Consider the following 21,882-nt stretch of genomic DNA (forward strand, 5'->3'; position numbering starts at 1 on the left):
GACAAGGGTCCCAAGCTTGGTCAGCCCCAGCTCCTCCTTCCCACCTTCCATCTGCAACAAGGACTCCTGCAGATGCATCACAGGCATGGAAGACAGGAGAAAAGCACCACTTACATTCTTCTTCCGAGTATCAAAGCTTCCAGTAAGCCTATGACTTCAGAAAGCTTCTTTACTGATATCAAAAAGGCATCGTAAGTCATTTTTTCCTCAATTACTCAAACATATGGAATACAAAACAGGATTTTTAGCAGAATAAAAATATACACTGGCTATCAGTGTGACACATGAGGGAAATAATTAGGAATAGCTAGAAATTCTTTCCTCAAGGTTTCAATCAGACACACATTAGTAGTGAAGTGGATCAAGAGTACTTTTTATTGCACATTTGCTTACACATCTGCTGCTTGCGGGTGGAACTGAACTGAAACACTGAGTTAGCTTCAGCCAATTTCCCATCAACTGAAGTCAAGCGGTGAACTGCCTACATGTGCCCAGGGATTCTCTCCCAGAACTCAGGCACTGACATTCTCATTCTATCTACACACCAAAGCACACATTTTAATAATGTTTTTCTTTTCATTTTAAACACTCAAAAACAAACCAAACAGCATACTATAAAGAAGATAATCAAAACTGACATGTCCACATATAATCCCGGCTCACAGAACTTCTGATCACACAGCACTAAGAAGGAACTGTAAACAATCACTCTGCAAACTCCTCAGCAATCCTATGTTTGTTTTGGAAAATCCCAACATTGAAGAAACTTACTCTTTCACAATTAGGCATTCATGACCTCTCTTGCCACCTTCCCACCCAACAAAAATTGTGAATCAAAATCTCCCATAGAAGTGATGATTCTTGACCAAAATGTCCAGAGCAGTTAGGAAGAACACAGCATTTCATCAGGTCCAACTTTAAAGAGGCCTAAGACATTAACAGCCCAGTGAAAAACCAACAAAAGACACATCCACTGTGGCAAACAGAGCATTCTGGCCAGTAGTGGATCAGATGTAATGACTGAGGCTCCTGCCTTAATCTTATCAATGTCTTACTTAAAAACATATGTGGCAAACTCTTCTAAATTACTCCATACTCTAAAATGAAAAAAAAAAAATTTTAATGGATCATTCCTAAACTTTACACTTCACCCATATTTTCCTGTTTAAGGTAATTTAGAGTAAACAATCCAACCAACCTTGACCTAACATTTTTCCTGACACATCTTCACATAAAAGCTACTAAAATCACAATTTTGAAAAATTTCTCATTAGTCATACAAACATTATAAACTACGGGAAGAAATCATATCCACATCTGCTCTGACTAGAGCAATGTGCTACCAAACATGTCCCAACACTTGTGCACGGGTTCTCTTCATGTCAGTGCAGCAATCACAACCTCGGCAGCAGCCTCCTCTTTCCAGTGAGCTAGCACCCGTGCTTGTTCCACATAGGCACTGCCAAAGGCCCCTGTGGTGTCCTCTCCACGACGACAAACTCATCAGGGTTGCCAAATGCCTCATAGAAAACCAGCAAGTCTTGTATCGCATGCTCCTCAACCTGGGAGAAAGAAGTGAAGAAGATTTGCTTCATTCTTTTAAGTAGAACACATTAGTGGGGTTAGCAGTGTTCTGACTTCCTTTGGAGAAACTGAGACTTTACATAGATACAACACAGCAGAACTGAATCAGAAACCTTCCTAGTCCCACTGCCTTGCTAGAAACCTTGAGTCTGAGCTGGAATAATCAGATACCTGTTCTCACTCCAATTCAAATCTCTTCTTAAAATTGTTATGTGCTTGTGTGAGTAACTGAGTGCATGTCTGTGCACCCCCTGTGTGCAATGTCCTGGGAGGTCAGAAGAGAACTTCCAAACTCCTAGAACTCGAGCTAAATGGTTGTGAGCTAACCAATGCTAGTTAGTGTTGAGAACCAAACCCAGGTCCTCGAGAAGAGAAATACATGTTCTGAGCTGCTGAGCTGTCTGCCAGCCCCTCAATTTGAAGCTTAAGTTAAGGGAAAAGAAATGGAATTGACTTTCTGGGATCCATTCATGGCAGCAGTTTCACCCTGTGAGGTATTTCCTGCTACTACACATTCCTCTACAACTTGCTTTTGCCCTCTCCACTGTCCTGGGGCTTATCTTTTCCCAGCCGGCTTCTCTAATCTTTCAGATATGTCTGTGAAATCTTCCATCTCTCAAATAAATCCTCTTTTTCATAAATTAAGCCCAAGATGGTCTCTGTTGTCTATAATCTATAAGCTTCAGTAGAAACTGAGAAGAGCAGTAAACACCATCAAATTCTTTTAAAGCTTAGAATAGCCCAGAGCATTGCCAATACTAAAAATAGAAACCTGATTGCAACGTGCTAGTTCAAATTATCCTGAATAACTCCAATTAATGACTTAAGTTAATGGATATTTCAGTCTAGACTTACATGCACTTAAATTTTTATCTAGTAGATCTAGTCAAATGCTCTAAGCCAGTCAATAAAATGTCCTACAGACCTGTGGATGGATGTGGTGCCACACCAATAATGTGACATTTGGAAGGCAGAGGCAGGAAGACAGCCAGGAGTTCAAGGCCAGCTTGGATTAGAGAGTTAGACATTGCCTCAAAAATACAACAAATAACAACCAAACCCATGGGCCTCGGACTGAAACAGAGAGCAGTCCTGGCCGAGCTGAAGCCCGCCAGTGTGTCCCTCACCTGAATGAGAGCCAAGGGTTTCTCCCGACTTCTGATGAGTGCGGCTTCTTGTTGCCGCTCTTCTTCTACGATAGACGCAAAAGTGACAGGAGCGACTGCCGTGGGAGCAGCCAGTGAGGAAGACAGCCAGGGACTGGAAGGATGACAACAACGACTTTCATTCATGTCCTCAGAGTTTTGCATGTACAATTTCCTATGGATATTACTTAGCAATGCTGTCCCCCACCCCAGGGACTATTCCATAATGTAACCTGGACACTTTTGTAGAAATTACAGAATGGTGAGTAAAAACACAGAAAAGGAAAATTATTATTATCTTACTTAAATAAGTATTACAGATAAAATTTTAGAAAATTCTAAAAAGTAAAGGTGTAACAGAAATGATATAATTAACTCTTATTTATTAAAGAGAATACTCAAATAATACAGTCTAGTAATTTCAGCTACCCAATTATCCATTTCTTAAACATGTATTTGTGTCAATGTATAGCACCAGCTTAGCTTTTGAGGCCCACAGGTAATCAATTAAGCTTACTTGGGACTCTCTAGAAGTGGAAAATCAGAAACATGATTGCTTTCTAGTCCTGGAGTTCCATGAGTTGAACATCTGCAAAACAAATTCCAAAAATTGGGATTAAGGCTTTCAGTAATATTAGTAACACTACTTATTAATAGATACAGCAGAGCCATAAGCTTCTTACTCAGAGACAAATTACTGTTTGCACTCAGACATAGTTTAAGAAAAACAAGCAAACAAAGGAATTTGCAGAGAATTGAACCACACAGGGAAAGCATCCATCAGAATATAGACTATTTCCCATTTATGTTACCCTCTTGTGTAGATCTGAAGGTTTATGATTCATGATGGCAGAGCAGAGAGAGCATGTATGATAGCTAGAACAAGCTGAGAGTTCACATCTTCAATCACAAACAGGAGGCAGAGAGAGTGTACTGGAAATGGCCCAAATTACTCTCAAAGCTTGCCTCCAGTGACATCCTTCCTCCAAGGCCATGCTTCCTAAGCCTCCCCCAACAGTACTGCCAGGAGGGGACCCAAGTATTCAAATGCCTGAGTCTATTGGAGACAACTCATTCAACAACCACACTTCAGATGCTGAAAATTATCCTGGTGGTTCTGGGAACCAATTAAAATGTATTGACACTTTCAAAGATGCACAAATAATGTAGAACCGATAATTACTTAGTTGTTAGATAACTATAGTAAATCAGTAGTTACCAACTATTGAAGAGGAATAAAGGGTAGACATGATCAAAGTACAACAGTTATATATGGAAACGTCACAGGGAAATCTGCTATTTTCTACAATTAATATTAGCAAATAAAGGATTTTAAAAAAAAATGGTGTGTTGCTGGCTAACAAAAGAAAATTACCAGTCTAAGGTTTCAAACGCAGGGCCTATTAAATCAATGTAAACTAAAGCTTTAAAAGTAACAATTCTAGCCGGCTGATGGTGGTACACGCCTTTAATCCCAGCACTCGGGAGGCAGAGGCAGGCAGATCTCTGTGAGTTCGAGGCCAGCCTGGGCTACAGAGAGAGATCCAAGCCGGGTACTAAAGCGACACAGAGAAAGCCTGTCTCAAAAAAAACCAAAAAACCAAAAAAAAAAAAAAAAAAAAAAAAAAAGAAAACCTAACAAAAACCAAAGACTAACAATTCTACATAACATTTCATATTTTATGAGAAGTGTCAGTAGGTTTGTATGATACAGTATTGTGGCCCGTACTTCATATATAACATTCAGAAAGGGCTATGATGTGATGCTGAAACATCAATCTGGAGACTGTAGGTTTAATGCAAGAGAGCAAGTCCTCTAAAAATTTTAAAACGGCAAAAATCTGTTTCATAATATTATAATCCCACAACTCTTTCCACTAATAATATTTAATGGATAATTATATTAATCATTTCTTTATCCAAAAAACTTGGGAGTCCATCAAAATTTCATCATAAAATATAGGAAAGTCATTAAATAAAACAACTAGTATTTTTAAGAGTTCTAAGCTTCCAAATAATATAAAATTAGTAAGCTTCAGATATAAAAACAAAACCAGACATTCCATATACAATCTGAATATAATTAGCCTTCTTAAAAACTACCAAAAGGTTATCTAAAATATTCTTTAAAGATTTTTGTTTAAATTAAAAGGTACTGTCAATTTTAGAAGTTAACTGAGCTATTTTTGTTTAGAAAATATCTTTTTATTTATAAGATTTTATACTACCTTTATTTTAAAAATTTACCTAATACTAAAACTAATATAACAATAATAGTAACTTTGTTCCAGGAATAGTTTTTGATGTGATTAGAAGCACAGCTCACATTTCCCAGTGCAGAGACACAGTTATTTAGGTGAAAGGAAAACAAAAACAAACAAACAACCACACAGAACAAAGAACTAAAACACAGAACACAAAATCCTTCCCTTCTGCATTTTAATATCCCCGGAGGACACTGCCTTTCTTTGCTTGCCATTGCCTTGGAGGCGAAGCATTTTTTTAAGTCACATTTTGTACAATTAAGACATAAAGTGTGGTGTGCAGAGCCTCCTCAGCTGAGTCCGATGCTTACACTCTAACCCCTGAGGACCACCTGCGTTCCTGTCCTCCTGCTTTTCTCCCACTGTTTCCTGTGTATGCTGTCTTTTCTCCTATTTGTCAATGTTTTCTTTAAAGATCTCAGTTGGCATTCCCGAGCCTGTGACATCAAAAGGATAACTTTTCATGGCCTGTTTCTCTGCTGTTCCCACCGTCCCACAGTAGAGCAGGACAGTCAGGTCTGCAGCAGCCACAACTGTTCTCTACCTTACTTTCAGCATGTCTGACTCTCCCTTTGCCAGGTCCTCTTCCATGCTGCACTGCATTGTCCTTTATTCTGCCTTGGCGTTGAACTTCATGTCTACACAGTCTCACTTATTAACCAGACCTCAAATCCAGTAAGGCAAGGTCCTGCATATTATAGGTTTATATATGCCCAACAGAAGTCAGTACAATGCTGTGCCCCTGCCAGGTATCCCATAATTTGGTATTGTTTTTGTCTGCTGTGTTTTATATGTCCTTTTTGAAAAAACTTACTGGAGAATTACATGTTTTCTACGGTTAAATAAAATAAGAAACACAACCTATGCTTTTTTCCATATCCTTATTAGTGAGAACCATCTACATAAAAATTAGTTCCCACATCAACCATCAAGCTATTGACACATGATCTCTCAACTCAAACTTCCAAAGTCACACAACAGCACATACTTCTCACAGTTAAGTTCCAATGTGACAGCACACTCTAGTGACCAATGAGCAAAGCACAGGTCCTTAAGATTTTTCTGAGTTCCATGACCAATGGCAACATTATTTAGTGAAGAATTAAAATCCTAATGGACACTGCTAGTATTCAAAATGTAAAATACTATAAAAAATAAACTTAATTTTTATACTTTCAAATTTGTGCATCAGAGACACCCAATTCATGACATTTAAAACAAATATCACCTGAAAAAGAGTTAGTTTTAATTCATTTATTTATTCAATCACCAAATATTCATTAAATGCCCATTCTAAATATATGTGTGCAATGACCAGCAAAGAGAGACATACTTGCTTTAGTAATACTGCTACAAAAACAAAGGCAGCACACATACATCAGATGATAAGCTGGCTCACATCTATAATCCCAGCCACTGAGGAGGCACAGGCAGGGGCAGGTGGAGCTCATTGAATTTGAGACTGGCCTGGTCTACATAGCAAATTCCAGGCCAGCCAGAACTATATACTAAGATCCTATTTCCAAACAAACAAAAGAATCATTAGCAACAACTATAACCACGTAACAGAAATAAGTAACAAGAACTTACTAACTAAAGGAAGTAAGACCCTTTAAAATATCCAACTAAATAGACTATGAAGAGTTGGAATCACAATTAAGGTGATACAAAGGACAGTTGTGAACAAGAGAAATTCAAAGATACTATAACAGTATGGCTTCCACTAACATGAAATTCTAGAAAGTATACAAGCTCTAGATTGTCAGAAATTAATGGGTAACTGCTAGGGAAAAGGAGCATGAGGCAGACTCTGGAGCAGTGATTATATTCACTCCTTTCAGTATATGTGACCACATCATGGCTGTAGATATATGCCAAAACTCCAAACTATGGCTTCAACATGACATTTAGTATAAGCAAATATCTTCAAAAGCATTACCAAAAGTAAAAATAAAAAGAAAGAGGAAATGGACTTTTTAACTTTAATCCTGAATTACAAGAAGTTATAACATCTGTCCTCTACATTTTTAACATCATTTCAGAACAAGAAGTCACCAGAGAATATTTTAAGGTAGAAAATATAGTTTTGAATTTATTACCTCACAACATTTAGGGCCTGAGAGTTTTCGATTCCTTTCAAACCAACTTTTTTGACATGATCTCCTGAACTATGGCCAGTAACAGGTTTTTTGTCTCCTAGTAGGAAATCCCGGAATGACTTGGATGAAGGTGAGTGCAGAGAAGCCCTGCAGAAGAAAGCAAAGAGCATGTTAAAACACTTTGCAAAGGGGCATTACAAGGAGATAATACGTAGCGTGAAACTGTCAAAGAATAAAAAAATGTAAAAACCAATTTCATAGATTTTTCAACAAAAACATTTAAAGACAGACGAGCTTCACAGATTTTTTTTTTCTTCTCCTACAACTGTTTATTCCAACAGAGTTTCAGTGTGCATGCCTGAAAAGGACATGATATACTTAATTTTTTTTTTTCTTTTGGTCAACTTGATACAAGCTAAGATCATCTTGAAAGGGGGAACTTCAACTGACAAAACATCTCTATCTGGCTAGCCTGTAGGGAAATCTGTGAGGGGCTTTCTTTAGTTAATCATACAGATAGGCCCAGCCCACTTTTGGACTACCCTGGGCAGGTGGTCCTAAACCATGGGGACCAAGCCCTTTCCTCCATGGACTGTGACCTGGGACATGTAAACCAAACAAACCTTTTCTTCCCCAAGTTAGTCCTGGTCATTGCTTTAACACAGCAAAGAAAAACAAACTAAGACACTAGAAAACACTTTCATTAAATGACTATTCAAAGCGTATGCAAAAAAATGAGAGGAGAATATACAATGATTTAATTATAACTTGCAATGCGGTACTGGAATTTTGTCAATTTTGCACCAATGAAAATTATGCCATAAGAAAAAGGAATTACTAGATACCTGAGCTGGAGATAAACTCTAGATGTTAAAAATTAGCAAGGATACTAAAATAGTTACTATAGTTGTGCAACAAATTTATGTTGGGATGTGTGCTGGCTAGCTTTTTGTCAAACTGACACAAGCTAGAGTAATTTGGAAGGAGGGACTTTTAATTGAAAAAATGTGGCTGTAAGACTGGCAAGTCTGTCAGACACTTCACTGATCAATAACTGATGAGGGAGGGTGCAGCCCACTATGGGTGGTACCGACTCTGGGCAGGTGGTCCTGAGTTGCATAAAAAGCAGGCTGAGCAAGCCAATAAACAGCATTCCTCCCTGGCTTCTGCTTCAGTTTCTGCCTTGAGGTCCTGCCCAGACTTCCCTCAATGATAAGACTGTGAATGTGGAACTGCTAAGGAGAAATAAACCCTTTCTTCCCCAAGTACCTTTTGGTCATGGTGTTTTATCACAGCAATAGAAACCCTAGCTCAGACAGGATGAATAAAATGACATAAATAACGCAGCAGAGAAAAATAAATGATAAAATAACAATGGCATTTCAAAAGTGAAACACAATGTTAAAAACAGTTAATTGGATGGACTTGCAGACTGAAAGTCACTAAAGGAGATAAATCATTGGAATTGTTGAATGTGAAGAACAGACAGATAGATGACTGCCACTAATTTAAGTCAGCCTTGGTGGGTTATGAGACATTAAGTGGCTAATCTTTCCCTACAGGAGAACCAGAACCAGCGGAGATATACAGAAGACAAAAACAGAAATCAGACAATGACCAAAATCTTTTCACAATTGGTAAGAGACATAAATTTAAAGATTAAAAAATGTTAGCAAACTCCAAAGCCAAACGCAAAAAAAAACCCTAAAAATTTGCTTTAAATTAAAGATAAAAGGAAAAGCTGGAGAGCCCAGCACACTTAGCTCAGTGGTACAGAATGCCTAGCATGCAAGAGGCCCTGAGTTTGATACCAAGACCAGAAAAGGTGTGTGTGTGTGTGTGTGTGTGTGTGTGTGTGTGTGTGTGTGTGTGTACGTACACATGCATGTGCTCACGTGTGTTTGGTGCTGGTGCTGTGGGGTGCTCTGAAAGCAGACACAGAAATACATCAGAATATGAATATAACTAGCTTGTTTCAGAAAAAGCAGTAGAAAGAAATCATTAACACACCAAGAAAAAGAAAAATGTCAAGCCAGCCTGCATCTCCAAACAAAACTTTGAAGCCATAAACAGGCCTTGACTGTGTTAGATGAGAGCCAAGACCCCTGAACCAGGCAATAAACACTGAAGCTGCTTTGTAGGGAAAATATGCTATGGAACAAGATAATATAATGCACCACAGGAATTATAAAGGTAATGAGGAACTACTGTAAACAACTCAATGGAGAAAAGTGACAATTTACATGGTATGGGCAAATATATTTTTTTTAAAAAAATCTATTACCAAAGATTAAATGTTCATATACCCAACAGAGGTAAATCTGCAGAACAGGCTAAGTGGAAGAAACCAGAAAATGCACCTATTTCCAATTCTACTGAAATTACATATAATATTCCAATTACATATATTCTAATTGCATTATGTTTTAGAGTAGGCAAAACTAATCCACCACAACAAAGAAAATGACCAGTCATTGGCTCTGGGACAAGAAGGGCGCACGGTTAAAGAGACTATTCCAGTGAGAATGTTCTAGAGTGACAGTAATGTTGAGTAATTTATAAAACCAACAATATACAATTAAGAAGAGGAATTTATTTTAGGAACACTAAAAACAACCCAAAAAGTCAATCAATATATATAATTCATCATATTAAGATGACAGGATGAGAAAAATCCTATGAAAAAATTCTATGATTCAGTCAACAGAGGCTTCACAAACAAAATACTTAGGAATATATATATTTGTACATTATGAAAACTGTTGAAACAACCCTAAGATTTACTATGCTCGTGATTCGGAGCACACTAAATTTAAGATAATTACCAACAAAAGTCCATCAGTCTTTTATCTGTTCATAATATATTTATTTTTGACAAAATTCGTGTAAATATGCAAAAGATAAAACAAATAATTTTGGAAAAAGTCTGAGAACTTAACAGTCCCCAATTTCAATGCTGACAGACACTTCTCACGGCAGTGGAGTAGAGAGGACACAGACCTAACAAACTCAGTAACGGGTCTAGGTTAGACCCACATTCACTTCCAGCAACAAACCCGTTCATCAGCAGATACTGGTCCCTATTTAAGGTCAGTTATTATAAATAAAATCTCAAGCAGTAGGAGACAAAATAATTTCTTTAGAAATTTGTTTTAGAACCATGAACTAATAAAGTATTTGTGTTTAAAAAAACTTTAAAAAAATTAATCTGAATTTGACTTTATCATAAAAATTTTGTCCTCAAGACACACACACACACACACACACACACACACCAAAAATCCAAAGTCCATTTGGAAGAACCACCTTCATTTCCTTTGCAGCCTCGGCCCTAAGCCACACACATCTGCAGGTACGGACAGCACAAAGGACAGGGACCATGAGTGACTGGGAACACTGTTGAAGATCCTGACAGCTTGCTTCTAAATCTAGGAACTCTGTAACTCCTACTATGAAAAGACAAGCTGTCAAATTCACTCCTGAAGTTAGGAATTCCCACATGTAGTAAACAGCAAATACCCTGCCAGGTTCTTTCCAGACAAAAACAGTTCTTTGCTTAGGATAATAAAACTACTAAAAAGTACCAAGAGCAGTTAGAGAATATCTTAAGCACACACACTCATTAACTGTGCACGGTAACCACCTATAAAGCAGCTAATTCGGCAGTCTGAGCAAGCCCAGCCCTTTCCATTGGTTATGCCCAGATGTAAAACAGAGTCTTGTTTCCCACAATTTTTCTTTCTGAAGTTGGGCCTTGGCTATTTTCTATCCTAAAAGCCACAGAAAATTTATGGAGGAATAGTTGCAGAAATTTATATCCATACAAAAATTAGTCAGGATTCTGTTCCTTAGCCTCAGAAACTTTAATAAATAAAATTTCCAGGTCAAAAAGGCTAAATAACTGCAATTATTTTATATAAGCTAGCTCAAAAGAATTTTACATTCAAACATCACGCCAGGCCACAAAGACCATATATTTTCCACAAGATGATAGTGAAAAATGTATTTCGCCAAGTAAAACATTTGAAAATGAAAAGTGCCCAGAACCCACACACACTCAATGTTTCACATTAGTTTTAAAATTCAACTGGCTAGAACTCCATTCTAATGCAAAACCCCATTCTATTTAGCACTTTCCATGGCCAAAGCCAACTGTAGGTAGCAGGGGTACAACTATATCTTGGGAACTTAGAGAGTTATTGCATGGATATGTGACTAGACCAGTAAACACTACCACAACCACAGTGTAAGATTTAGCAGGTTCATTTGTGCTTTAATTAACTGCACATTTAACATTAATCTAATGACAAGTATAAAAACATTTACAAAAGTAAAATTTCATTAGGTGATTCCATAGATAATGAAATGCAAGTAGCTAAAAAAAAATCACTACTATCGTAAATACATTCTGTAAAAATAGCCTAACAAATCAGATTAAAATGCTAACTTTAGATTTATTTTCTACTTTCTAAACTAGAATATAATTTAAACTCTACCAATTACTTTTCAACTAGCTTGTACAAGGGATGGTATCTCAGGAGCATTCACCATGCATTACACATGTTTTCACAGCACATGTGTCTGACTTAAAAATCAAATTATGTATTATATTGAATAATGTGATTAACTGTATTTTTTAAAAAGATTTATTTATTATGTATACAGTATTGTGCCTGCATGTGTCCTTGCAGGCTAGAAGAGGGCACCAGATCTCATTACAAGTGGTTGCTGGGAATTGAACTCAGGTCCTCTGGAAGAGCAGTCAGTGCTCTTAACCACTGAGCCATCTCTCCAGCCCGATTAACTGTATTTTAAGTATTTTGTACATAATTAACAATTATAAATCTATCAAAAGCAGCATATTATATTCATTTTTTGTCTTAAGCTCAATTTAAGCTTTACAGACATATACTAATTCAAGAAAGAAAATCACTCAACAACTAATATTTATTTCAATTTATCCTAAAACATGCCTCAAAGTTCCTAAAAACTAACCATTAACTAATTATTTTATATAAATGTATTCTTTAAATTTCTAACAAGTAATATTGAGGAATATTATTTTAAGGTGTGTTTCTTTTATTTATGTTGCATTTGTTTAATTCTGTGAAGCTGTGTTACTGTGCCAAATAAAGAACTGAATGGCCAATAACAAGGCAGGAGAAAGGATAGGCAGGGCTGGCAGGCAGAGAGAATATATAAAAGAAGAAGTCTGGGAGAAAGAGATTGAGGAATGAGGAGGATTTCAGTGGCCAGCCAAAGAGTCACCCAGCTACACAGCCAGACATGGAGTGAGAAGGAAAGAAAAGGTATACAGGAATAGAGAAAGATAAAAACCCTGAGGCCAAAGATAGACGGGATAATTTAAGAAAAGCTAGCAAGAAACAAACCAAGCTAAGGTCAGACATTTATAATTAAGAATAAGCCTCCGTGTGTGCTTTATTTGGGAGCTGGGTGGCAGGCCCCCAAAAAGAGCAAAAACCAACAACAACACTGGTCTGTGCCAATAACTTAAGATAAAATCCACATAGCCTTAAAGTCTATTATACTCATATTATGTATATTATTCTAAATAGAGATCTTCACATATATACTTGCATATACATTTTTAAAAGTTGTTTCAGTTTAGTGTTTAATGAGTATAAATTCAAGCAATGTATAATATATCCTAAAGAATTTCATAGAGAAGCAGTTTTTGAAAGATCCTAAAGGAGTGCTGCACAGCTCAATGGCAGAGCGCTTGCCTTGCACACCTAAGGTCCTAGGGTTCAATCTCTAGCACCAAAAAGTAAATAAATAAATAAAATCTTTAAGATGAAATGTAGTTGAGTCTAAAATTATAAAAGAATATTAAACATAAACCATTCACTTATTTTCAATCATATTAATAAATGAATTCAGTAGATTCACTTCTACTTAGAAGTCAAAATAATCTATATTTGGTCAGTTATATAAATTGTCTTGATAAGATATAAAAATTAATCACTCATTTGTTTGCACTTAAGTTTTGTATTTGATCATGGCACAATTATTTTTCAAAGAAAATATCTTCATATTTCTGCCAAACTTAACAGCATTTTTCTCCCCATATTCCTAGAACTCTCCTTAATAAGCAATAGCCGATTCCCTGAGCATTTTAGGAAGACAGTGCCATCCATGTGGAGCTCAGCTCACGCTGCTAGTGATTACTGGGGAAGAGAGTTGACTAAATTTGAACATCAACATCCGAGGTTTCAAATACCTCATTACTTTCACTAAAATCCCATATAACGGGCACACAAAAATAATCAGAATAAAGACATAACGCCACAGCATCCTGAGGCCAGCCAACACGAGCACAGCAGTAGGCAGCTACAGGGACAAATGGTCTGAGTGTGTAGGAAGACTGAATTAGTAGGACCAAACCCCACAAACTCCTGTCTGCTGGAGACACCCTTGGAACCAGACCGTGGTGTAGCTGGGTGACCAGATATCACCTACCTTAGCACAAGGAAAAGTTGATTTGAAGTCACAAGTCAAATGGAAAACAGGAATAATAAGCTGTGTGCTATGTGTCGTCTCAACTTGAAATGGTAAAGCATGTGAAAATCTATACCAAATGTTGAGAACCCAGCATCAGCGCTAACCTCCTTACCCTGACCAGCTTCGAGAATACCAGCACCTAAATATGCAGAGTTTGTCAGCAGAAGACGCCCGTTAGAAAACTAAGAACTCTGGAGATGAGGGAAAGACACCAAAGATCACCAACATATGTGGGGTCCTAAAAGGGAGACTGCAAGGAATCATAGTTATACACACAGGCACACAGTATTTCCAACTGTAGCACAAAAGCAAAAGAACCAACATACTTATGCAGCAAGACACAAAAATGAACCATAACAGAGACCTCTGAAGCAAAGGGCAGTGTTTAATTAAACGCCAGTTTTAATGTTTTATGAATGAGCCATACAGTATGACTTTTTGACTTCCTATATTAATATATTGCTAGGATCCAGCTATGGTTATATTTAGTCATACTTCTTTCATTATTCTGCAGTATTATACTTTCTAAAAATGTTTAGCCATTCATCAATGACAGATGACAAGGCTGTACTAGGTTTTAGGTACTGCAGTACTGATAATATGGACATTCTTACAGTGTGTAGACACAGATTTCTGATTCATACATGCCAAACACAGAATCATTTACAGAGTAGATGGATCTATCATAGTATTTGAATCATGAACACTATATAAAGGCCAAAAAGCACCACAGCAAACAAGACAGACCACAGAACACAGACGCCAAGAAAGATGTTGCCAGGAAAAATCCTGAAACTCCCTATGCTTGTTTACTGCTGGCTTTTAAAATAAGCCAAGTGACGTCACAGCGAAATCCACAACATTAAGTCCAATGTATCCTCAAGTATTTAACAGCTTCTCTCAGACTACAGTAACATCCAGAATCGCAACAGTGGTTTCAACCGGATTTCACCTGTGTTTAGAGAAACACCTCAGTGCCACCTCAAATCTCCTTAACTCCTAGCTGGGTTTTCCCATTTCGTGTCTCTTTGCTTCCCTTCTCACTGACAATGCTTCACATCTGTTGCTACCTTTGGCAGGTCCTGACAGTTCTACCAGCGACCTTCAGAACAAAATCAATTGTTTGCTATTCTCTTCAAAATAATTTACATTTTTGGTGGTGGGAAAACAGAAAACAAAAAACCCTTCAGGAACAGAGTGACAGGCATGAACACTGACAGAATCCCCCTAAATCCTGAGACAGGATTCTCCTGTCCCTTCCCTGCCCTTCCCTCTATCCATGCACCTTTCTCTTAAACTGGGTTCCAAGCATTATGAAATGAGTTTCCAAAAAGGGGAACTAGGAAGGAAGCAAAAACAACATTTTACACAGCTCATCTTTGGAGATGATTCCTAGCAATGTGGCCCCCACGGGAAGACTGTGACGGCTCAAACCGCCATGATGTGACACGAAGTCAAACAACACAGCTCGGACAACGGACCGCTGCTTCGCTGTCCCGTGTGAGACAACCACGGATGCACACACAAGGACTAGAAGATCGGATTACTAAAGATCAAGCCTGCGGTTTTGAAATTTTAGTCTATTTGTTCTTTATTTTTTTTTTTGTTTTGTTTTTTTCGAGACAGGGTTTCTCTGTGTAGTTTTGCGCCTTTCCTGGATCTCACTTGGTAGCCCAGGCTGGCCTCGAACTCACAGAGATCCGCCTGGCTCTGCCTCCCGAGTGCTGGGATTAAAGGCGTGCGCCACCACCCAGCCGTTGTTCTTTATTTTAAAATGAAACACTGAATCTCTTTTCAACAGAAACTATAGAATGGCAAGAATGACATCCAAAAGTAAAAAGTAAATCCACACTCTTGAAACCATGATGTCTGTTAATACATCTAAAATTATAATAAAACAAAAATACTTTAGAAGTCTGTACTGCACAAGTTCCAACATTTAAGTTAAAAGCCAATAGGGGAAATGAAATATTTAAAAGGACTTTAGAAACACATGCAGGGGAAACTCAGAAGCCAAGAACCGCCACTGAAGCCAAGGGAAGACCTCTGTAATTTTAACAACAAGAGCATACCATGCGTTCGCTGGCTTGGGGGACTTTGAAGGAGCTGTTAGAATTGGTTCCATGCTGTTTGTTCCTGAATTGTTTTCTTTGGTGGTCAATGCAATCATTTTCCTTTGCCTCTGAGAAAGTTTGACTCCATGAGAAATAATTTTCCTAAAAATTAAATTAGGGTAAACCCATTATTTCTACTGGCTTCACTGCTTCTAAGAAATTTTAGGCACTTTTCCTAAGAAATCATTATGCTCAAAACAAAATTAAACCCCCCAGCATTAATGTCTGCTTAATCAAGGTCATCGTAACATGTTTTCTATTTTAAAGTTTCAGTTTATATTGCTGATGATCAAACAGTGGTTAAACATGAGTCCCCAGAACAGCATTCTTTCCAAACGACTTCGCATCAGGCTTGTGCATTTCTTCAGAAATAAAACTTCATGACAATCACTTCAGTGACAACGGTACCCTAGCCCTCTGGCATCTAACACTGACTCTAATGCACTAGAGCATCAGACCAACTCAGTCATCAGCACACAGCTAGCAAACAGTACTGAGGCTAAGGTACCTATCGGAGGGTTTATAACTATTGTATCAACTGCACAAAAATGATAGGAAAGATCCAGTATGTTGTTCCAATTCTGTAGGACAGAAATACAACACAACATGGTCTTTTGTCTTAATTTTTTTTTTCTTTTTAACCAACCCGAAGTTTAACTTTGGTGTTGCGCCATATTTTTGTCTACTTTCTTCTGTTTCCATGATGGTTCTGAAATCCACAACAGGAGGACTCACGGGACTAAAAGACAAAAACAAAACAAAACAAAAAAACCCAGCATTCATTACCTATAATGCCCAACACCGAACTTAACTGAATCTGTAAATTATATATAAGACTGATAATTAACTTATAGACTAATAATTCATTTTGTTAGCTTCAGCCACCCTCAAAAAAAGATATTTTGAATGACAGCTACTCTCATAGATACATATATAACATTACCAAATAATTTGAAGTCTTCAAGTTGAGCAATAACCTGAAGTTATTCTAACAAAACAAAAGGAGTCCTAAATCATCTAAATTAGGCAAAAGAACTCACTAAAATTCTAATTAAAATCTTTATCATTACAGATGAATGAAGCTGAAAATCATTTCATTTTCAAAAACAAATGAAATCGTTACTACCATCTATTATTAACAAAAACAGGCACTTTTCAAAAAATATGGGGGTGCTCAGCAATACTGAAGACATACCCCAGATCCCTCTGTACTCTAAGGGGAAAGAAAGAGGCCCTTAGGGGTATGGGAGCTGCACTGTTAGGGGAAAAAAAATCTCTAGAAATAGTTTCTGATACAAGTGAAACCTATGATATAGCTAAGAATAATTCACTTTATTACATATGTATTTCATATTTCCAACTGACAAATGGTTGCAAAGCAAAAACTAGTTTTCTCCAATGGAGTCTCACTAGGGAAACAAACCACTCATAAGGGCAGACCCCATGCCCAGTAGTACACGACCAACGACCAACATAAAATGAATCAATAGTGATTTTGTAGATGTTTTGTCTTATATTGCTTTGTTTGAGCATTTTTTAAAATGTTTCGTGTCTTTTGCTTGTATTATTATGGTTTCTGATTTTGTGTTTTTATAGGTGTGTGTGTGTATGTATCTATTATGTGTATTTCCTATGGTTTTTCTTTTTGTTTCAATTCTGCTGATTTTTTTGTTTGTTTGTTGCCTGTTTGTTGTCTAAAGAAAGAGGAGGCAGGCATGGAGTTGGATGGGTGGGAATGTGGGTGAGGATCTGAGGAGAGAGAAGGGAGGGGATACCATAACCAGAATATATTATATGGAAAAAATTCATTTTAAATAAATATAAGTAAGAGGGAAAAAGGACATCCTACCTGCAAGAGCCAGCAACCCAACTGGAAGCGCCTGCAGTGTCGACTCTGTTACTGGGAATGAACTGGGGAGCAGATTTAGACGTGGGTGATTTTTCCCATGGTTTTAAATCTTCCCTAGCACATGCAGGAGGTGTACCATTCACATATGGTTTAGCTTTCCCCTGTGAGAAAAAGGAGAGCCCAAGTAGTAATGGCAAGCATCTAACTTAGTAGCTGAGCGTGACAGTCAGTGACACCGGATCAGCTAGCACTCGCCATGTCTGTCTCCAGGCCCACCACCTAGCCTGCTCACCCTCATCACTTACTACAAGCTGCTGCGCACACAGGAAAGTAAGTGCACACCTTAAAATTCTACTCAGACAAAGAGCAAACAAAATGACAATAAAAGTAGTACATATAAGGTATGAAATAGAATTTTAAAATTCCTATTTTAGAAAGAAAATTCACTTTAGACATGAAACTGTGGTACAATGTCTTATAATCTACTCTATGATGTAGCATTTTAAATAAAATGAAAGTAACTAATACTGACACTTCAGGGGCCTTTGGGTCAGAGCTATTAGAAAAGGCTCGAGAAGGTCTTAAATGGCATGTGTACTACTCTTCTGTCCTCACAAGACATTCCCTACACACCTTCACCCTCCTGACACCTCACTGGCCTTCAGATTGACCTTATGAAAACAACAATTTCTTCAAACATCTGCATTAAACTTGAACACTTTGTAAGAATAAATTTATAGTCTCAGAAATCCCCAGATGTTCCAATATGTTTTGTGAATGTGGCAAAGGTTGTAGGAAAATGACTCAGTTTCTAAACATGTAACCATTTTCCTTCCTGTAAAGAAAAGCTGCGGAGCAGGTATTAATGGACGTCGAGAAGAAAGCCTCCTCAGAGGTAAGCCCAGGAGGAGCGCTACAGCTGTGAACAAGTCAGCCAGCCAGCCCGGCACAACAGCTTCCGGCTGGCTATGTCCATTAGCACCAGGTAAAAAAGAGACCACGACATCTGAAACTAGGCTTACTTTCAAAATCATTTTTCTCTGATAAATTTTATTTCATTTTAATAGCCACTTCTTAAAGTTTCTGGAATTTAGCTACAAATATACTTTCCATTGAATAATATTGAAAGTCTATTGAATAATACATTATATATATCAATATATTTATCATCAATATATTTTTACTTGCAAAAGGATTAGAAATGAAATCATAAAGGATTGAAAACTGTATTAAAATTTCTACAATTAGAATAATTAGCCAGGCGGTGGTGGCGCACACCTTTAATCCCAGCACTCAGGAGGCAGAGCCGGGCGGATCTCTGTGAATTCGAGGCCAGCCTGGTCTACAGAGCAAGTTCCAGGACAGGCACTAAAACTACACAGAGAAACTCTGTTTTTTTTTTTTTTTAAAAAAAGAAGGATTATATAACTCTGGAAGAAAATATAAATTATACATACTAGTTTTAGTTTTTTTTTTAACACCAAGAAAATATTTGAAACTTTGAGAGAATATCATGAAAACTGAGGTAAAACTAAGGGCACATCCAAACATGTAGTGAGAAAAGAATGCTGTATCAGACCAACCTCGACCTTCTCCGGATGGAATCCTGCTGTAAAATCAGGCGACTGTAAGTCCCTAGGACTACCCACTCCTGCATAGCTTCCTTCAGAGTCTGAGGTCAACAGTTCTGGGAGAGACTCCACAGAGTTGGTCTTACCAGACTTTAATAATCCTAAAATGCAAAATAAAATAAAGTAAATAAACTGTAACCAGACATAGTAAGCATATATGCATTTCACTCAATGAGCCAAATGGAAAGCGAGCAGCTTATTGCTCCAGACTACACTAACACTTAAATTATATTCACCACACTAACAGCACACTAGTTAAGCTACGGTGACAAAGACATTAAGTGAAAGATCAACATGGAGGAGATAGTAACAAAACTGTTTATTCATCCTAAGTCTCAAATAACTCATTCTCAACAACATAGAGCACCACAGCATTTGCTTCGAAGAGATGGTTAGCTTCTTTCCTCAAGAAAGGTAAGGAGTGAGAAGAGGTGACCAACTCCACAGCAACCCCATCTCTGCCTGTCCCTTTTCAGCTGTGCTCCGCAGGGAGGCAATGGCTCAGCTGTGAGAGAGGAAGTACCTAACGGTCTCTGTGCCAGCAGACAGCCCAGGAACACAGGCTCCTGCTGACCCCACTGGCAGCCTGTTGGAGGGTTCGTCAGTTTGTTTTCTGTACAAAAAAATCTGTCATTTGAAAATGTTAATTATCTTACCCCCAGAGATGACCTAAATGTTCACCTCTGTTATCCCTAAGTTCAGGTTCACTACACACATACTACAAAATAAACTTCTACTTGATTTCAGGTGATAATTCATGCATTTCAAATTAATTAGAATCTATATGAAATGCCAAAAGAAACTTGAAGATGCAGACATTATCTGAGCCATAAAAGCTATACAACTGATTGAAAATAACATGTGCTGTCTCTTATACATTCAGAAAAGTGTTATCCCTTTAAGGAGATCACCACACACCATAGCCTTCTTCTCTTGTCTATTACTAAAAACAGCTTGGCAATGACATCCAAACTTTCTCCTACTTTCATAGGCATTTTAAGTAAATTTTAATTTCATATATTACACTTAACACTGTATGCTTCCAAACCCATTAAAATCAAGACAATCAAATAAATGATTGACATGGCAAGCAATTATTTTTGGTCAAAACGACAAGATCACTCATCGAACTTCAAGGATCAGCATCCATGTCAGGTCTCTACACAATTGTTTCTGATGAAACATGCCTTGTACTCAAATGTTCCTTTTGGTCCCCAAATAAGTCCCACCCTTTCATCATTACCTACTTGGGCCACAGAAATTATGCAACATCAGAATGTATATGGAACTTGACTCAAGAGAGCAAATACTATTTATTCCTTTTGTCATTATCTCAGATCATCATAAACTTTCCAGATCCATTCCCTGATGTTTAAATGAAAAGTTTAAAGTAAGGGACATAAAGTATTTCTTCACTAATCTCCTCCAGCTTTGAAATGTCAAGAGTGTGTGAGTGTGTGTGTGTGTGTGTGTGTGTGTGTGTGTGTGTATGTATGTGCTTATATCCACATGTGTGAGCATGACTCCACACGTTACAGCAAATGTGTTAAGATCAGATTATAATAACATTGGGTGTCCGTCCTCACCTTGTATCTTCTTTGAAGCAGTATTTCTTTGTTGTTGTCCCTGCCATGTATACCAGGCCAAGTTAGCTAGCCTGTGACATTAAAGGGATTACTGTCTGTCTCATCTCCCAGAGGTGCACTGGGATTTCCTATCTTCCCGCTCTGCATCCAGCTTTTACTTGGTTTCTGAGAGTTATAACTCAGGTCCTCACTTGCACAGCTAATGCTTTTACCCACTAAACAACTCCCTAGTCCATGAGAATCTAAGAGTCTACTACACACACACACACACACACACACACACACACACACACATTCACTCACACAAATTGATTCATACTCTTTAAAGCAAATCTAGTATCTACTTTTTCCTTCAGTCATTAGGTAACTGAAAGATCCCCAGTTTCACAACTGTCTGGCCATTTACTCATTCTTTATCAACCTACCTATGCTTTGTCTTCAGGCTAGAAGTAAAGCATTCAACAGAGAATACAAAATCACAGAATTCTATGCTTGGAAAGATCCTAAGATGTGTCTTTCTCATTTCTATATCTCCTGATTCCTACCTTTAATGCTTCATAAATCAATCTAGGCAAATAATCTCTACTTTTAAATATCTTTTGTGTTACTTAAACCAATTATTCTCGACATTATTTCCTTTAGTTGTAACAAATATCAAATACCCCATTCTTTCTTTGCCTTGCATAACAGCCATCTTTTCCTAAGGACCACAAGTCAATACACAGGGTAGACTGCCTGTGAATGATATGACAGAAACTACACCAGATTATGTCTGATTGCCATACGCAGACACACCTACCACCTCAAAACCCACACTATAGTTTCATTACTTTTTGGTCATACTTCACAATTTTATCTAAAGAAACCATTAACATTCTGCATAGTTTAAATTTAGGTAAGATGAATCTAACACAAGGGACACTATATAAAAGAACTAGCATAACGGTTGAGAAAACAGCACAAAACAAATAGCAGGGAGGATACTGTTCTAGCTAAGAGACACTAACATCAAAGGCACTGTTACCCTTGATAGAACAAGAGACAACGCTGAAACAGAGCTCTGAAAACACTGTTGAGTACTCATGAAA

General features: G+C 37.6%; 1 protein-coding gene across 2 annotated transcripts in view; it reads right to left on the reverse strand.

The window, feature by feature from the left end:
- Positions 1-352: 352 nt before the first annotated feature.
- The window catches only part of Ibtk (inhibitor of Bruton tyrosine kinase), a 62,320-nt gene continuing 40,790 nt past the window's right edge, over positions 353-21,882 (reverse strand). For both annotated transcript variants that reach the window (XM_028875493.1, XM_028875492.1), the window contains exons 22-29: positions 19,161-19,309; positions 17,578-17,738; positions 16,375-16,467; positions 15,687-15,830; positions 7,093-7,239; positions 3,247-3,318; positions 2,712-2,844; positions 353-1,562 (exon numbers count right to left, since the gene is read on the reverse strand). In XM_028875493.1, coding sequence (XP_028731326.1) covers positions 1,431-1,562; positions 2,712-2,844; positions 3,247-3,318; positions 7,093-7,239; positions 15,687-15,830; positions 16,375-16,467; positions 17,578-17,738; positions 19,161-19,309 — 1,031 coding nt within the window. In that variant the 3' untranslated portion in view covers positions 353-1,430. The remainder of the gene's footprint in view (positions 1,563-2,711; positions 2,845-3,246; positions 3,319-7,092; positions 7,240-15,686; positions 15,831-16,374; positions 16,468-17,577; positions 17,739-19,160; positions 19,310-21,882) is intronic.

Source organism: Peromyscus leucopus, chromosome 7 (genome assembly GCF_004664715.2).
Source record: "Peromyscus leucopus breed LL Stock chromosome 7, UCI_PerLeu_2.1, whole genome shotgun sequence".
Taxonomy (NCBI): domain Eukaryota; kingdom Metazoa; phylum Chordata; class Mammalia; order Rodentia; family Cricetidae; genus Peromyscus; species Peromyscus leucopus.